General features: G+C 40.0%; 1 protein-coding gene across 1 annotated transcript in view; it reads right to left on the reverse strand.

Moving 5' to 3' along the window:
* The window catches only part of si:dkeyp-14d3.1 (transmembrane protein 132C), a 78324-nt gene that overhangs the window by 2856 nt on the left and 57659 nt on the right, over positions 1–17809 (reverse strand). The window contains exons 5-8 of the mRNA XM_061278658.1: positions 13478–13621; positions 5980–6188; positions 1408–1681; positions 151–342 (exon numbers count right to left, since the gene is read on the reverse strand). Of these exons, the coding sequence (XP_061134642.1) occupies positions 151–342; positions 1408–1681; positions 5980–6188; positions 13478–13621 (819 nt within the window). The remainder of the gene's footprint in view (positions 1–150; positions 343–1407; positions 1682–5979; positions 6189–13477; positions 13622–17809) is intronic.

The raw sequence follows: 17809 nt of genomic DNA on the forward strand, positions 1-17809 counted from the left end.
GGTACTGTGCGGGGAATCCAGTCCAGGTTATTCACATAAAAGGCAGCAGGATTTAACATTACCACTCTATTGTGCGTAGTATGTATTTTATGATATTACTTGTTGTGGAACTTTATCATAACTGTGTTCACTTTCTTTAGTTGTTCTGACCTGTTTGGGGCTCTGCAGAACCTCTTGTGCAGTGGTGGTAGCCAGGATGGCTCTGTTGCTTCCTGGACTGAGCTCCAGGCTCATTGATAGTCCTGTGACCAACTGCACCCCCAACTCTGTGATGGTGACTTTGTCATCCACCACCGTGACGGTCCTCTCTGCCAGGATTGAGTCTGACAGAGGAGACAGCACCTGCCACGAGACAGAGACATAGTACAGCGAGTTCAAAAAATATTGTTTTATTTTGCCGTTTATTGTATATTAGTTCTCAATATATCATGAAAGTGACACGGCAAAATGGACTCTGAGTCTATTTTACAGCTTCTTCATGAAATCTTTTTAATTTCCTGTTGCAAACGTTGTGGCTTGTGTAGGTCGTAGGAGATATAACCAGAAAGAACTATAGCAAAAAAAAAAAAAAAAGAATCCGGACAGTAATAAACCACTGTTTGATTGACGGGATTCTTTGCAATGGAATGGAATCACCAATGATCACTGTGAAAATGTCTCCGTCTTGAAAACAGCAGATTAGCCTGAGTTATCAGTGATTTAAGAAAATGTCTCTCCAAGTGTTTCATCTCACATAAAAGGCTCGCAAGCCCCTGTGCAAAATCCTAAATGATACCCCAAAACTACTTTTTATTCCATTCACTTTCACAAGCCACGTAGATCAAACGACAACTTCGCTCGGCTGCTATCCATACTCTAAAGCGCCTGCAGGTAGGAATCAATTTATTTGATTCATACTAGTAATCTGGAGAGGAGACATATTTTAACCCCAAAACAGAGGCAGGCAGTCACACTTTGTTTATGATGAATACTGTCCGACTGAAGTGTAACCTTTATTTCTTCCATGCATATTGACATGCAAAAAACTCAATCTGAAGTGTGACACAGGTAATCCGTTGCGTGAACTCATCCTGCTCATTGATTGTTTCAAAAGTGGACCAAAGATAAAACCAGAAATGAGGAATTAATAACTAGTGAAGGGGGATACTGCATTGACATGTGCAGTACCTTCCTTGAGCTTTGCACATGGAAGAAGTCAAAACAATATTGATGTTAGCCATGAAGTGTACCCAACCTTGGCAAGAATTGCCAGTTAGTGGCAGAATCCTTGGTATGAAACCAAGTTCCTAGTTTTGAGTTACCCATCATTTTCCATACAAATATCCCACTGCAATGAGTGAATTCGTATGTTATAGTTTACAGTATTTTATCACTCATATAACACTGCTATAATACTACATGACGTACCTGGATGGTGGTCATGCCCACACCTCGTCCCATAAGTATCCGTCTGTTCAGCAGCTTTACGATCTGAGGGTTCTCCACCTTGAGAAATTCCCACACTAACTCCGTGATGTCCACTTGCCAATCGGTGCCCAACATGTAGCTGGTCTGGCTTCTGGGATCAGCAGAGTCAGCAACAAAATGAGTCAGGACTCTGACCATGGCGTGCTGGTACTGCAGAGTGCAACCTCGACCCCGTCTGTCTTCATCATCATCATCCTCGCTGGCCCGTGTGGACCTAGCAATTGCAAAACAAGACTCAGACTCTGAAGTTGGGGTGCCAAGTTTAACTTGGACATGGTGTTGCCCTGAGATTGATTTAAACAATGACATGCTAACTTCAAAATCAATTAGATAAAATGCAGTTCAATTCAATAAAAAAAACTGTATTCGTCCCTGGAGGGCAATTGAAGGCACAACTAAAAGACAGTGAACAAATACAATCAATAATTGTGCAAAAACAATGAAGCTAAATTGTAAAGTACTAAAGCAGGTACAAATTAACATTAGATAGACGTGCGTGTGCAAAAACATTCAAAAATTGACAGAAACACTTTAGGAAAGTTACAAATTCAGGAGCTTGAGATTAACTTTACTCATTACACGTGAATTTGAGGGTGACATTCTAGAATGATACTGTTTGATAATAAGGTGGGCGCAAAAGGAAATAAACCTGCTTCACTGCATTGCTTTTTAGACACATTTTTAATGACTACTGGCAAATATTCACGCAGACAACATGCAAACAGCAGGATGATGAAGATCAAGAAATGTTTTCAAAACTGTAGGAGGATCAATGCGGTGCGCACATAGCATTGTTCTTTCAGTATATCTCTCATTCACCTCTTCTTCATTGATGTTTATTCTTCGATTTTCTGGCCTTTATTTTCTCATCAATAAAACAATGAGCTGACAGAATAACAGTCGTCACAGATCTTCAGTCTTGATTGAAAATGTTTGTGGACCTTTGTAATCCCGAAACTGCTTTGTCATTAATTTAGGTCCTAAATTTTAGGAGGTTCAACATTCCCACCACTTTGAGTTTTATCAATATTGTATCTTTTGCCTCATAGGTATTTGGACAGGAACATCCATATAGACATTCACATTATGATTAAGTTAAAAGAAAAGAAAAGAAATACTAAAATCCCCTGTTGCTGTGTGTATTATCCGCTCTGAGGCAAAGCAGAAAACTTTGTGTGGTTTGGAATTAAAGACGGAAAAGCTACACTGGACATATTTTATGTGCAAATGGATAACAGACATCCTCCATGGATAATGGGAGTCGGAATAATGTCACAACCACTAAGGTTCAAGAGCAACAAGAGCTTCAGGAAAAAGGCAGGACGATTCACACAATGAATATAGCGGTCATTTTTATGTAGTGCAGAGATCAAGCGATTTTGAGACGAAAACCAAAAACCAATTTGACCCTAGGTTTGAAAAGAGCTTCCATGGCTGCCCCGAGTGGGAGAGCAAGGCCATAAACGGATTACCTTTTCAAGCAAAACAAGACATCTTTGTGCAATGAAATGGGATTTCCTCTGTGGTATAAATGAAACTATCAATAGAACATGAAGCAAAGGAGAAACGTATGGTCCTTAGCTATGGAGCGGCGTTGTGTTGGTGCAGTAAATTGGTTTGCAGAGCAGCTCTTTCCTCTTTGCAAAACACTTTTGAGTTGTCAGGGTAGCAATTTCTTGCATGGAATTAGGGATGCTTGTTGCTTTAGCTTAAAATAGCAGATCTGTTGTCTCTAAGCTGGCCCTGCATGACACGTTTATTGCATATTCATGAAAGCGAACTCTCCTACTCATGACTTTTACTCAAAAGATAGGAATACATTTGTCCTAAATTTGAGGCAGCAGTGTCATTTGTTTTTGTCCTTTCATTACATCACATTTGGTTTTTCAACTGCAAGGTCCTTTTTAAACGAATTTACTGAATTTGGAAATAGACATTGGTCCTTAATTTATGTCCATTTATTCTACAAACACTATCATGAGTGTCCACTCATAGATAGAAAGGGGAGACAATTTGCCGTTTTAAACTAATAGAAAAACAAAACACGAAGACTGTCCTGGTTCTTACCCATTTTCTCCTTTTAAATTCAGAGGATACTTTAAATAATAATGTAAAGGTCATCTGTTCTTCATTTTGCTCTGTCTGACAAATCAGATGTGAAGACAAGATCTAAAAAAGATTATTTTTATTGGTATAAAGGAAGAGAAAGAAACTATATAATAATTTGAAAGAAGTGGTATGCCTTATGCCTGGGTGCTACTCCTACACAAATTTGTCGTTCGTGAGGGCTTATCTTGTCTCCATTTTGACAAGGATTAGGGAGGGAAGGGGTGAGGCATGCACGCAGTGCCAGTCATCAACTAAGAGAGGAGAGCTTTTGCAACAATCCGACTAACGTGCTTGATGGTGCTTATTTTCCCGCAGTGCAGCTGCAACTTTGCCAGCCGAGCTGAGAGAAGAAGTTGTCTCAAATTAGTACCGGAGCTCCTTGGCTCACTCCCGTCTAGGCTTACGGAAAGTGGACCATTGGCCTTTCACGCAAAGAGACAGAGTGCTACTTTAAAAGGTCATGTCTGCTAGCCCCTGATAAACAAATACAGGCAAAGGACAAAGAAAACAGGCAGTTATGTTGGCATCAACAATTACAACACACCCGGGCTGTCCCTATTGATAAAGTCATCCAGCACACCTCTGGGGATTTTTCACTTTCATTCCTCCATTCATTTTTTATATATGGGTGAGCTGAAGCCTGTCCCAGCTGATTTTGGATGAACGGCAGTGATCACACTGGACTGGTTGCCAGTCAATTGAAGGGCTTGCTCTTCATCTCACTAGAAGGGGGCACATGTAAATAGCACAACAGTGCACAGGAAGACTACAAGTTCAACACTTTCCAAATGTAATTAGAGTCAAGGTAGGCTCATAGTTTTTCCATCAATTGATGCAATTTGTCAATGTTAGAGTGGAGATGTTGGCAGATGCTGCTGGTGATGAGCCCCCAGGGGAGTAATCTGACCTCGATACAGCTCTAATAATGTCTTTCCGACTGATGACTTAGAGATGCGATGGCAGGCCACCTTAAGCCGACAAGCTTGTAATGACAAGCTGTATTGCACTGGTCAGCCATTTTCTGATCAACCTCCAAGTGTTAGTGGGCATGAAGGTGGAAAGAGGCAGCCATCATCATTCATCCACACCTGTCATAATTCAAACTACAGAAGAAATATCGCACTTCACAAGTGATAAAAGCAATCATCACTGAAATTAAACTAGTTTTCCCACAGAGGACAATTATCCAGTGACGTGCATTGAATTTGGACGTGGGAATTTAGTGACCTAATGGTTTTTGAAACATTGGTCCATGGCCTGGTACTGGTCTGCAGTGAGAGGGTTTTTTTTCTATTTGCAGCGGAATGTACATCAGTATCCCCAACCCTCATCGTCAGTTAGCTTCCAAAAAAGCAAGATACGTCATGCTGCCCACGGCCTACGCAATGAGCTCCGCAATGGGGAACAATAGGAAATATACTGTACTGAAATATAATCCCCAACATACCCTTCAACACAATGACTGGAAGCTGCACAGTCAAGACACGAGATGTGAAATGAAGATATTAAACGGGTGGAAATAAATTCATACAATTCATTCAAGTTGTAAATGTAGGTCAGAGCTTCTGATAGTGTTTGGGAAAGCAGAGAAGGTCTTGAAGGCCCAACTGCACGCTACTGCAATTACTGTGACATAAATCTGCAAGGACAGTTAGTATTTGATTATTTTAGGGATTAGGCACAAATTCTACATAGAAAAATTGCACGGACCAAATAAAAACTGATTGGAATTGGTAAGGCCTAGACAAATAAAACTATTTTGTCCTATCCGCAAATTCTGAGGTCGTAGAGCACATTAGTGTAATCTTTTAACATCACTTCCTGTTAGTGCGGTGACTAAAAAGGGGCCAAAGCTTTTGACTATACATTGTAGCTTCACATCATTTGTCATGCAGTGATAAATGCTTAATAAATACCCCAGTGAGTACCAATAAAATAATTTTACATAATCTATGTATAAGTGTAGTTTGCCATATATGCCTATAATGGGCATAGATCTTCATTAATTGATTAATTTATTTATTCGTTCATTCAACTTTTGAACCGCTTATGAGGGCCGGTTGGTTTATGAAAACTTTCTCAATCGTTTCTTTCGACTGTTGCTGCAATAAATTTGACCAATCATAATCTCTGTTTAACTTTTAAAAGGTGCAAACTGTTCAGTGTTAGGACGAGTGATTGTTTTTTAATTATTACTACGATATTTGCTTTGACTAACTTGATCTACGACTTTCCCGCACCAAGTAAATACTTCACTCGACGTGGTTGAAATTTAGTGGTGACTTGCTTGATTTTTTTTTTCCACGATAGAAGACACAACACACCAAGTTTGTTCAAGGAAGTGATGCAAGCATTTGTGGGCACACACGTGTCAATTAATAAGAGCATCATGGAGCACCTTACCTAGGACTGTTGGCCATGATGGGCACCCGCCACCCTTTGATCTGGCTCAGTTCTGTGTCAGTCACTTCGATTTGGAGGGGAAGCCGAGGGATCCACACGTTGAGCTCCAGCTGAGCACTCAGGTAGGTGTAGGTAAAATTCACCGCCATCTTCACTTTGCCCTTCATCTCTTTGCCATTCACAAAAACATAGTCACACCTTTCGGACACCTGCAGAGGAAGAGGAGTAGGGTTTAAGAAGGGTGGCGGTTATAAAGTTCAGCTTTTGCACTATTTTGAAGGATAGTCTGAGCACTGTGGTCATTCCACCCTCCAAATTGATTGTAAGACTTTACACTGCTGAGCAATCCTGAGTGTAGCTACTTTGATCAAGATGAAAGGTACTCAATCTGCTCCACTCGTAATATATAAAAGCAAGGAAGGAAGGACATCTTTTGAACCACAAGGGAAAAGAAATAGACTCTTCTTTTAAAGTTCAGCTTACGGCTAAAAGAGGTACCAACAGATGGGAACTGGTAAAAGGAGAGAAGTTGTCTCTTGATAAAATGACCAAACTCAAAGCCATCTGTTTTATAAATTACTAAGCAAAAAGAATGACCCGTCCAATTTTGTGCTATAGAAAGATTCAACTCTTTATCTTTTTGGCATATTGTCTTTGAAAACACCATCTTGGCTTGTTTTTCACTTGCATCAGTTTAAAGGATGTCCAAAATCCCGCATACCCTCTCTTTAAAAGCTTTATGATTAAGCATTAAGCATCTATTTCTATTATATATATATATATTTTTTTTTAAGGCATGCACCCTTCGAGATATAAATCAACAAGGCGAAACCGGAATTTGCTTGTTTTCAGATTTGGATGTTTTCTCTCATCAACCTCATTAAGCCTATGAAATGGCAAACTTCTCTGACTTGGAATTTGATGGCCGTTCCTCTCCTGTGAGATACTGCATATAAACAGCTATTCATCACCAGATTTTTGCAAGAGCAACAGCTGTGCACATCTCTGTGACAGAGCAACAAACTTTGTATTTGGAGGCTTGCTGCTTCAGACACAGTCACAGCACCTTTACTGCAAACTGTGCCTGTCTTTGGGCGGAATACACCCTGAACTGGTTGGTACTGATCTCTAATTATATATTACATGTCTCACCGCCATCTTTCTGCTACGGATCCCCAAAAGGTAGTGCAAATTTTCTGGATCAGGGACGACAGCACGTGTAACAAATAACTTATTTCATCACTTATGGAAATACAAGAAGTTGTTTGTGACAACATTTTGCTCGCACCTCAACTGAAGTCATTGGGGTACCTCAACGGATTTATTTAAAAGAAAGCAATAAGTACATAGGTCTGAGGAAATAGGACATCAACAGTAAAATGAAAGAGCCAGTTGCACTTTTTTTTTAATCTATTCCTGACAGGCATCAATCATCTAAGCAGAAAATGTAAGAAACATGTCACCTAATACACATTTCATAACACTTCCTACTTATATATAACTCCAAAACAGACTATCATTATATAAATATGTGGTGCCCGTTTAACTCCTCCTCAAAGAAAAGTGTGAATTAGACAGTCGCTGCCAGTCCAATTCAGAAAGAACCGTAAATGTCTGGGAGGATCCACTGGCACATTAATCAGACACATTAGGCAGCGAACGGGAGAATACTTAGAGCGCGCATTAGGGCTGTCTCTGGATCCAGCCCAGGAAATTAACAACTTACCAGACAGAGACAATCCATGGCAGATATGAAACAACGGGACCAGACAGCATGAAGGTGGGCTGAGGCTGTCTTTGCCTTGACAAGCAATTAACCATTCAGACTCGTCTACGCTGACAACGCTGCTCACTTGAATGTATTAGTTGTATGTTAAGTCCATGGGAATCTCTTCACACAGAACAATGGCAAATGGCCACGTTCTTAAACAGCTAATAACAAAGACCCTCGTGAGGAAAAGCGGTTGAGAAAATGGATGGATGAATGGAGTACAGTATTCCACCATAAACATAAAAATGTAGAAGTAAAAAAGGAGAGTTAATAAATACAAATAAGCAAAAATAATGTCAGTTGACAAAACCTGTCAGGATGGATGGATGGATGGATGGATGGATGGATGGATGGATGGATGGATGGATGGATGGATGGATGGATGGACGGACGGACGGATGGATGGATGGACTGACGGAAAGTCACAATCAAAAGCAGTGAAATCTAATTGTTAGTAACGCATACTATCACTTATCAGTAAGAGGTTAAATTACCCCCACTTGTTTCCCATAACATGACCTATATAATCCCCATTTTTCGCATGTTTATCATAATTTTCATCTCAGTTTTTATTTGAATTACCTTCCCTGTCCTGATGTCCTGTTTGACACTACATTACAGACATCTAATGGCACTTCATCAAACAAAATTGGAAGGTAAGAAGAGAAACGTAAACAGGCTGTGTCAATTACGGTAGGTTTGAAACTAACCATCACTGTGGTGATCCATTTCAAACATCAGACAAAAATGTTAACATGAATGTTAACATGGCAAATGTTTAATAGAGATAAATGCAAAGTCATCATTTACTTATTTGTTGTTTGTCACTGCTTGAACACTTTTTTGCATTGCCAGCCTTGCTGTTTGATGCCTTCCACGTACTAATGTGGTCAGAGTTGAGAAGTGTGGGTCTTTTCAAACAAAAGTGCTTCTGCTCAAACAAAAGTGAAAGTCTGCTCAAACAAGAAGAAGGTGGAGTAGTGGAAAGTGGAAACTGTGAAGAAAAGAACTCAACATTCTGATCAGTGAGGTGAAAAGTTCTTCTTTTGTGCCATGAAGATCGGTTGAGAGTTCATTGTTAGAAGTTATAATAGCTACAAAACTATATTACATTAGAAATTGTCACTGTATGCAGGTCGATCTTGTGCAGCTCTGGCCACAAATTACCGATCTTTTGCCTGCGGCGTATGAAATACTAATGAAAACAAACAGTGAAAAGATATGAAGTAAAATATGAGACTTTTGAGGCACCCGGCAAAAGCACCAGAGTAGCATCTTACTGTAGATATAGGGCTGTTTATGCGAGGCACAGGCTGGATGCAGTAGTTTATACAGTCGGCCCTTGAGCTGCCAAAACTATAAATTTGGAAAGAGGAATGTTCGTGCAAAATAATGAGGCTAGAGAATTATTATTGTCTTCACGTCATACAAGATTTGTGGAAGCAAGGCAAAACTCTACAGAGGTTAAAAGGAAAGAAAATGTGACCTTGGGTGACCTTTTCTTTTTCGAATTCACTATCATCACAAGGCCACCAGTGAGTGCATCATTTTATGGGCACAGTGATTCATTATTCAGGTTTAATGTCACTATGTGTTTCCATTCACTGAGAGCAATGAGAGTGCAGGATGAATGCTCTGACCAAAGATCCCACGAGTGGAGCTGTGACTTTTTTCTCTCTAACATCTTAGCCGACAGTTTAATTTCCCTGCGGAACGCCCCTTAACAATCCATATTCCCATATCGGGCAAGATGAGGTGGATCTAAGTCACAAAATAGCCTTCTTTTTGACTTTGTGTGATCATAGCTTTACTTGAACTCGACCTGTCTCAGGCTGCCCATTCTCGGACTGATAGTTTAAACTAAAGTGGAAGCAGCTTTTTGCACAGCACATCAAGATGTTACGGTGAAACTAAGTCCCAGCACGGTTTCGCATGGATTATTTAGGAGTTTGTGGGAATCTACAGGAACAAAGTTGCTGATTCAATGCTCAACTTTCCTCAGTTATAAGGGATGCGTTGTGTTGTGTCTTGTGACCCGGGTTTGAGAGACTCTCTAAAAATATGAGACAACTGGAACAAGCTGTCAGCTGTGAATAAATATCAAACACTCTTTCATGTAGGTGCCTGGTGTTTGTTTATACTTTCCGAAAAAAATTATACTGACTTGCTAAACATAGAAATCATTGTATCTGCAACATATTTATTGATGTCAAATCATGTTCATGTCTCTGCCAACATCATTGGTACTTTTCAGACAGTGAAAATGTTTGTTTTTGACACTTTCTGAGTTGACTATAATAGTGACAAGCTACTTAATGTAATGTAACTAACCAGCATATTTATTCAAATAAAACCTATTGACTTGTAAAAATATTGAAGCAGCTACACCTCCCCTGCCATCATGAAAAGGTGAAAAATAAATTCAATTGTTTTCATCATAAAGTCATTTTCCTTTTAATTTCAATAGTTTTGTATCATTTTGAACCAAAATCGCTGAATTTCTATAGTCATTTTAAAACCAAAGACGATTCGCTTGGAGGAGCCAACTTCCTGCCTAATCACACGGCTGCCTTTGTTGACAGGCTATGCAGTTAGACAGAACTGCTCTCTCTCTTTATGTCCCTGTTTAAGTGTTCAAACAGTGTGGCTATATTAACAAATTTCCGTAGTTAAGCTGATGTACTGGGATCAGTGCCTCCCCAGTCATGAACCTCACAGCATGTCACTTGTATTCTTATATTGTGAATGTGCAATTATTGCAATAATATTCAAAATAAGCGATGACCGATTTGAATTTAATTTTGGTTAACCCTAATCCTAATTAAAAAAAAAATAGCAGAATTAAATCCCCCCCCAAAAACTACCTAAAAAAAAATTAATAAACATACCAACCTAAATTCAATCAGACACAATGCTAGGGATAACCATCAGGTGGTGCCCGGACGGCGTGGCGGCCATTTTGGGAGAATCATGGTACCGTGAGTGTAAAGGACACTCAAAATAAGTACCTTCAGGTAAGATAGGATACAATTAAAGGATGCTGTGGAAATTGCAGGGATCCAAAGAGGTCGCACCAAATGGGGCACCTTCTCAATGGTATATCCAGTATATATCCAAAGTATATCCAAATTACCTGGAGTAACTGCCGGAGAATGAGAGGTAGTACACAAGGGACCCACAAGAGGCAGCCACCAGGAACCTGAATGAATGGGAACCGTAAGTGTAGGAACTTTCTGAAATAGTGACCCTCTGGCAACAACAACAGGTTGGACTTCCCTGGGGCCTTGCGGTGTATGAAGCACAGGGAAGTGGAAGGAATTAAATCCAGCATCTCCTTAGGTCATGCGTTGTAATGGGACAAAGGAGATTGCTCAAGAACATAGGCGCATACTTTTGTAGGCTGGTTCTCACTCTGATCGCCGTGGATTGATCCCCAGCTCTTCTGCCCTGAGTGGCTTGACCTGGATACTTAGCAGTGTTAACGAAGGGTCAAGGCGACTCGGGGGGTAAGTATACGGCCCCCCTGAGTTCCGACTCAAGGAACAAAGCACGCAGGGTGTGGTGGTCCAGAGCGGAAGGACCTTAATCGAGGCTCAGTCTTCTATGAGGGTTAGCCTCGCTCATGCAACAGCACATTGCACCACACACGTTCATATTGGACTCTAAATGACGACTTGGAACAGGTTGCAAATTCTTACTCCTAATATTCACATCCCCTAGTCCAGTTTAGGTGACTAGGCCGAGGATGCACCGGGACCTAGGCGATGTAGAGGATGGTTTCTTTTTCAGCCATTCCCTCCACAGGTATTGCAATACAGGTGAGTTCCCTCTAGGTACTTTGCTTCACTTCCCTGGAGCCTCGCGATGTAGGAAGCACAGCAAAGTTGGAGGAATGGCTCCAGCATCTCCTTAGGTCGTGCGTTTTCATGGGACACAGAAGATTGCTCAAACAGAAAGAAGCTTTCTTTGTAGGTACAACTGAGAGGAGAGCACTGGGGAGGCACTGCTTAGTCAGGGCTGGCTCCAGTGCTCTTGGACCCTGATCGGAGGAGAAAGGCAGCGGTTCACCGCGGCTGGTTCTCACTCTGATCGGCATGGATTGAACCCCAGCTCTTCTGCCCTGAGTGGCTTGACCTGGATACCTAGCGGTGTTAACGAAGGGTCAAGGCGACTCAGGGGGTAAGTATGCGGCCCCCCTGAGTTCCGACTCTAGGAACAAAGCACGCAGGGTGTGGTGGTCCAGAGCGGAAGGACCTTAATCAAGGCTCAGTCTTCTATGAGGGTTAGCCTCGCTCATGCAACAGCACATTGCACCACACACGTTAATATTGGACTCTAAATGGCGACTTGGAACAGGTTGCAAATTCTTACCCCTAATATTCACATCCCCTAGTCCAACTTAGGTGACTAGGCCGAGGATGCACCGGGACCTAGGCGATGTAGAGTAGGGTTTCTTTTTCAGCCATTCCCTTAACAGGTATTGCAATACAGGTGAGTTCCCTCTAGGTACTTTGCTTCACTTCCCTGGAGCCTCGCGATGTAGGAAGCACAGCAAAGTTGGAGGAATGGCTCCAGCATCTCCTTAGGTCATGCGTTGTCATGGGACAAAGAAGATTGCTCAAGCAGAAAGAAGCTTTTTTTGTAAGTACAACTGAGAGGCTGGCTCCAGTGCTCTTGGACCCTGATCGGAGGAGAAAGGCAGGGGTTCACTGCGGCTGGTTCACACTCTGATCGCTGTGGATTGAACCCCAGCTCTTCTGCCCTGAGTGGCTTGACCTGGATACCTAGCGGTGTTAACGAAGGGTCAAGGCGACTCGGGGGGTAAGTATGCGCCCCCCGTGAGTTTCGACTCTAGGAACAAAGCACGCAGGGTGTGGTGGTCCAGAGCGGAAGGACCTTAATCGAGGCTCAGTCTTCTATGAGGGTTAGCCTCGCTGATGTAACAGCACATTGCACCTCATGAAGAAAGAATTTTTTTTCGTAGACTTGACTTGAATACCTAGCGGTGTTAACGAAGGGTCAAGCCGACTTGCGGATGTGCGGTGAGAGGAGGCAAGGGAGGCTTGCTACGCCTCCGCAGTCATAAACCTCACCGCACGTCACTGCATCTAGAAGACCATTGTCTTCCTTATGCAAGTTCACCACTGTTTTTTGAGTGTGTCATTAAAGATTTGAACGAGTGAACATCTTGGACCGTATATATATTGTAAGACAGGTTAACTTACATTTACACTTGTCGAAAGCTCAAACCTATGCCAATACATTCACTAATAAATTTGAAACTGATACCACAGTATAACTCATATTAATAAAGTATTAATTATATCATGTTATCAATACCGTTGCTTTTCACTAAGGAGGCTCTGCTATGTGTTGCAGCAGTATTTGAACATGTGACTAAGTCCTTGTGGTCATTGATCCATTTGTTTGGTTAATTGTGTTTGATGGGAGGAAATAAAAAAACGACAGTTTTGATGGCATTTGATGAATAAAAACAATCTCTATGAAACATGGGACGGAATAAGCATAAAGTGAAATGACAAAATAGCCAGAGTCAAGGAGGATAACATTGTGCCCCGTGAATCTGCCAAACCAATCTTCTAAAGTGCATGTAAATACGTATCATGATTGCAGCAGCACTAAGGTAGTGTAAAAATCTCATTAATTCTTTATTCTAACAAAAAAGTAACATTTTATTATGGAAGTAATGAGTATAATATCACTAACCTTGACCACGTCTTCATCTGTGGTGCGACACTCCACTGCTTCAGAGACATCAATAACTGAAGCGTCTATTCCAATGGTTACCACCTTCACAGGGACAGCAACAGTTTTCCCAGTCAGGACTGCTGTGTTTAAAATCTCAGTATCCTATGGAAGGAAATCAGAGCATAATCAGTGCTGTAAAAGAAACAACACATTTTTTTTGGAGTTGTGAGGTTCGACTCAGGAATACTAACGGTTTATGCTTACCATTGTCATCATTTAAGAGAATGATTATGAGAACCAGTTCTCCTCGTGATGACGTAACTTCAGCCAGTTAATTTGTGGACATTGTTAACTTGATAGTATGACTAAGTTAATATAATTATAAATTGGACAATAACATTTTGTTGACTAATTTACGTAGTAGCAAAATTATGTGGCTACGTAATTAATGTATTTTTTTTAATAACTTTCTGTGACACGGACACTCTTATAAAGCCATAAATTTGGTGGCTGTTTCCCATTAAGAGGTTTGATCCAGCTGGAATATGTGTTTCTTAAAGGAAAAAACATTTGCTGTGAAGCACCTGTAGTGGACTAAGGGACAATACTGACATTTTTCTTTTGGTATCAGTGACACTAGTACGTGATTGATAGTAAAATACCAAGTAGGAACATAGTAATAAAGAAATGGGCGAATAGTAAATACAGTATGTAATATAGTTTTACCAAACTCAATTCATTACGTCTACAATTTATTTTTGCACTCAAATGATTGCCATAATAAGAACATCTGATTCCAACGCTAACTTGTAGAGTCAACAATGGAGAATACATTTGTGATTATACTAATTGCCTGGTAAAGAACTGCAAGGAGACATCTGTGCCAGTTTGAGGATTCAAAATGCGTGCCATTTACATCTGCCATGTACTGTAGCCTCTTTTCTCACGGACCTTCTGAGTAAATATTCTTTTTCCAGGCAGACTAACACCCTAAGGCATCCATCTTCTATAAGAGCCGTGAGGCTCACGTCTTTCTTGTCCCTGAAGCTATAGGCTACTAATGTAAAGCTGGAGTTGTTAAGAGCTGCAAATCTCTAAATCACAAATGGCAAAACAGACAATTTTGAATTTGACGAACAAGCAGTGCAAAGACGATGACACAAATAATAAGCCTCTCATTTTTAATTGGGGTTTTAAAAGAGCAAATGACAGCCTCACTTCTTTAGACGCTATCAGTACTGCTTCATCACGCTGAACACAAGTCTTAACCTTTCATCACACATGCCAACATTCACACGTTGGGGTTGTCACAGAAGATAATGAGGGCCCATTAAGATATGTTTGTGGTAACATTTGCTCTCTGGAGTCACTCACAGAAGACCTATCCAGGCTCTGAGAAATTACTCCTAAATTAGGTAGCTGATGTATGGATCTCGGAGGCACAGTCACGTCTGACATTGAAGGATCCTGGCAAAACTCTCTAATGGAGTAATGTTTTCAGGATGCTCTAAAGTTCACAGAGTAGCAACCACAAACTGTATTGTGGCATCACTGACATATTTTTCCCCATAGGGTCAAAGAAGAGTAATATACAATCTGTATGTGGATCTGTTTTAACATTTTATCCTTTTGTGTCAGTTAAAGAGCAAAAACAAAAAGTGGCTTAGGTTTGAATAAAAGTATCCAGGTCATTTTGAGGCATTCGTTTAATAAAATTCACTTAGCATGGGACGGGAGATTATTCTTAACTGAGGCAACAGGTGCAAATTCATTACAAAAGGCACCACTAAGAGATTTTAATTCCACAAAGACTGCAAAGAGCATGAAAGTTCTAATTGGACATGAAAGGATGTAGTGTATACCTTCCCTTCCACGCTCCCTTGAGTCAATTCTCGTTTAAACCAAGCGTTTCTTTAAATTAATTCTGTGTCTGCAAGGATATCCAGAGGGTAGTCTATTAGAAATGTTTTGGTAAATGGTTAAGAAATGGTGGAAGCCAAGGCTGATGTGAGATTACTGTGTTTGAAGATGACCCAGCAGGCTGAGAGCAAGCTGAGAGCAGGGCACTAATAAGCCTCAGTGGGATCTCACAGTGATGCATCAATGGGCCACACAGTAAGACATGGGCAGCACAATTAACTGCAAAAATGGGGACTAATGATGCGCATTGGCAGGGTTTCTCACTCAGCGCTTTCCCAATGAATATGAAATAACACGGATGCCTGTGAAGGTAGGCAGACTGTATTGACATTATTTCACTGTGAGACAAGAGTTTAAAGTTGCACAGTGAGTTGACATTTTACAGTTTAAATTTTCAGTGCATCGCAAAAGAGAGCACGTAAATAACTGCACATTTTTACAATGTGCTTTGTGTTACCCCATTTCAGCACCAATGTCACTTACAAATTCTCATAGATCTAGTAGTGATTGGTCATTGTATAACAATGAAAACACGAACCAATGTTCATTTTACCAAACACAAGCAAACTCTACTGCTTGTTGGAGGCAAGGCATAAGAATGCACATACATTTAGAGTACTTGAGGGATAAAAATACTTTTCACGTAGCTTCCTTGTTTGTGCTGCTCTTCCCAGCCAATTCACCTCAGAGTATTAGAGCGATGTCTTTGTGTCCTATAATCTGGGGAGAAGTGGCTGTCTGCTTTATCAAGGATCTTTTTCTTAGCATTCAGCACACCGCAGTTGCTGGTAATGCGTTCTGGGCTGTAATTTCTGCCGTGTCTCCTCTGGATCTGAAAATAAGTGAGATTTATGGTGTCAGCCTGAGTGACATGGGCAGCATGAGAAATAGCAACATCGCCCGTTCTGGTGTCGTGATTAGCTTCTCCTCCTTGTCTGTAGTAATGCGGTTGCGCGCTGACCTGGCCATCCTGGTTACATCTGATATAAATGAGCAAACATGGTGGAGCCAGAACTTAGATTAGAACTTGTGGTAGAGCAACAACCTTGGGGATGAGAATGATATATATGCGTGTATATATAGTGTGTGTGTGTGTATGTATATACATATATATATATATATATATATATATATATATATATATATATGTATATATATGTATATGTATATGTATATGTATATATGTATATGTATATGTATATGTATATGTATATGTATATGTATATATGTATATGTATATGTATATGTATATATATGTATATGTATATGTATATATATGTATATATATGTATATATATGTATATATATATGTATATATGTATATGTATATATGTATATATGTATATATGTATATGTATATATGTATATATGTATATGTATATATGTATATGTATATATATATATATATATATATATATATGTATATATATATATATGTATATATGTATATGTATATATATATATGTATATATATATGTATATATGTATATGTATATATATATATGTATATGTATATGTATATATATATATATATATATATATATATATATATATATATATATATATATATATATATATATATATATATATATATATATATATATGAGTGTGTGTGTGTGTGTGTGTATATATATCTAATTTGTTATTCTTGATGGTGTATTTAAATAATGAGCTCATATTTATCTGTGAGCAAAGGGCCACATCTGTGCCATAAATCTGTTATACATGCTTCACAACCCTTGATGACGTTTTATCATTTCTCATATCCTTTGACGAACAGATGCAATGAAATAAGATTTGATGAATGGTCGACTTACATGCAATACATGAAATATTCTTACTTTCTGATCAAGTCCCATCCCTTGATGATGAATTATGAAAGTCACAAGCATAAAGACCATAAAATGGGAATAGGGGACAGTTCCTGATGAATTTTAGGCATTACGCAGAAATTAGACAGCGTCCCAAAGCCATTAAGATGACCTTTCATCAACTTTTCCCCTCATACAGAATGTGAAATCTCAGCTGCCTTATTCCAGTGGGTGTTTAATTGGTCAGAAGTGAGACACATGGAAGAGAGTAGGAATAAAGAATATGGAGGCCCCATGCAGAGTGATACATCACTGCATGACAGTACATTGAAGTCGTAGGATGCTTGCGAATAAGCCAACACGTTGCTTTTTAATGAGTCTCCCTCTTTCTACACTATTCCCAGTTCTTCCAATTGGTGCTTCTCCAAGGATAAACTCGTTTTCAGCTCTTCCGCTCCTCCTATCACTTTCTCTGCCCAGCTCAAAGGATCTAAGTGGTAGCAGTCATTGCATGGCTTACAAAAACACCAGCTTAACCTGCTATTCACTAGCACCCTGCCTCAGGTACATGCCACTGAGAGGCATGCGCTGCTCATTACTGCTGAGCAGGGTAAGGAGA

This window comes from Syngnathus typhle, linkage group LG5 (assembly GCF_033458585.1).
Source record: "Syngnathus typhle isolate RoL2023-S1 ecotype Sweden linkage group LG5, RoL_Styp_1.0, whole genome shotgun sequence".
Lineage (NCBI taxonomy): Eukaryota > Metazoa > Chordata > Actinopteri > Syngnathiformes > Syngnathidae > Syngnathus > Syngnathus typhle.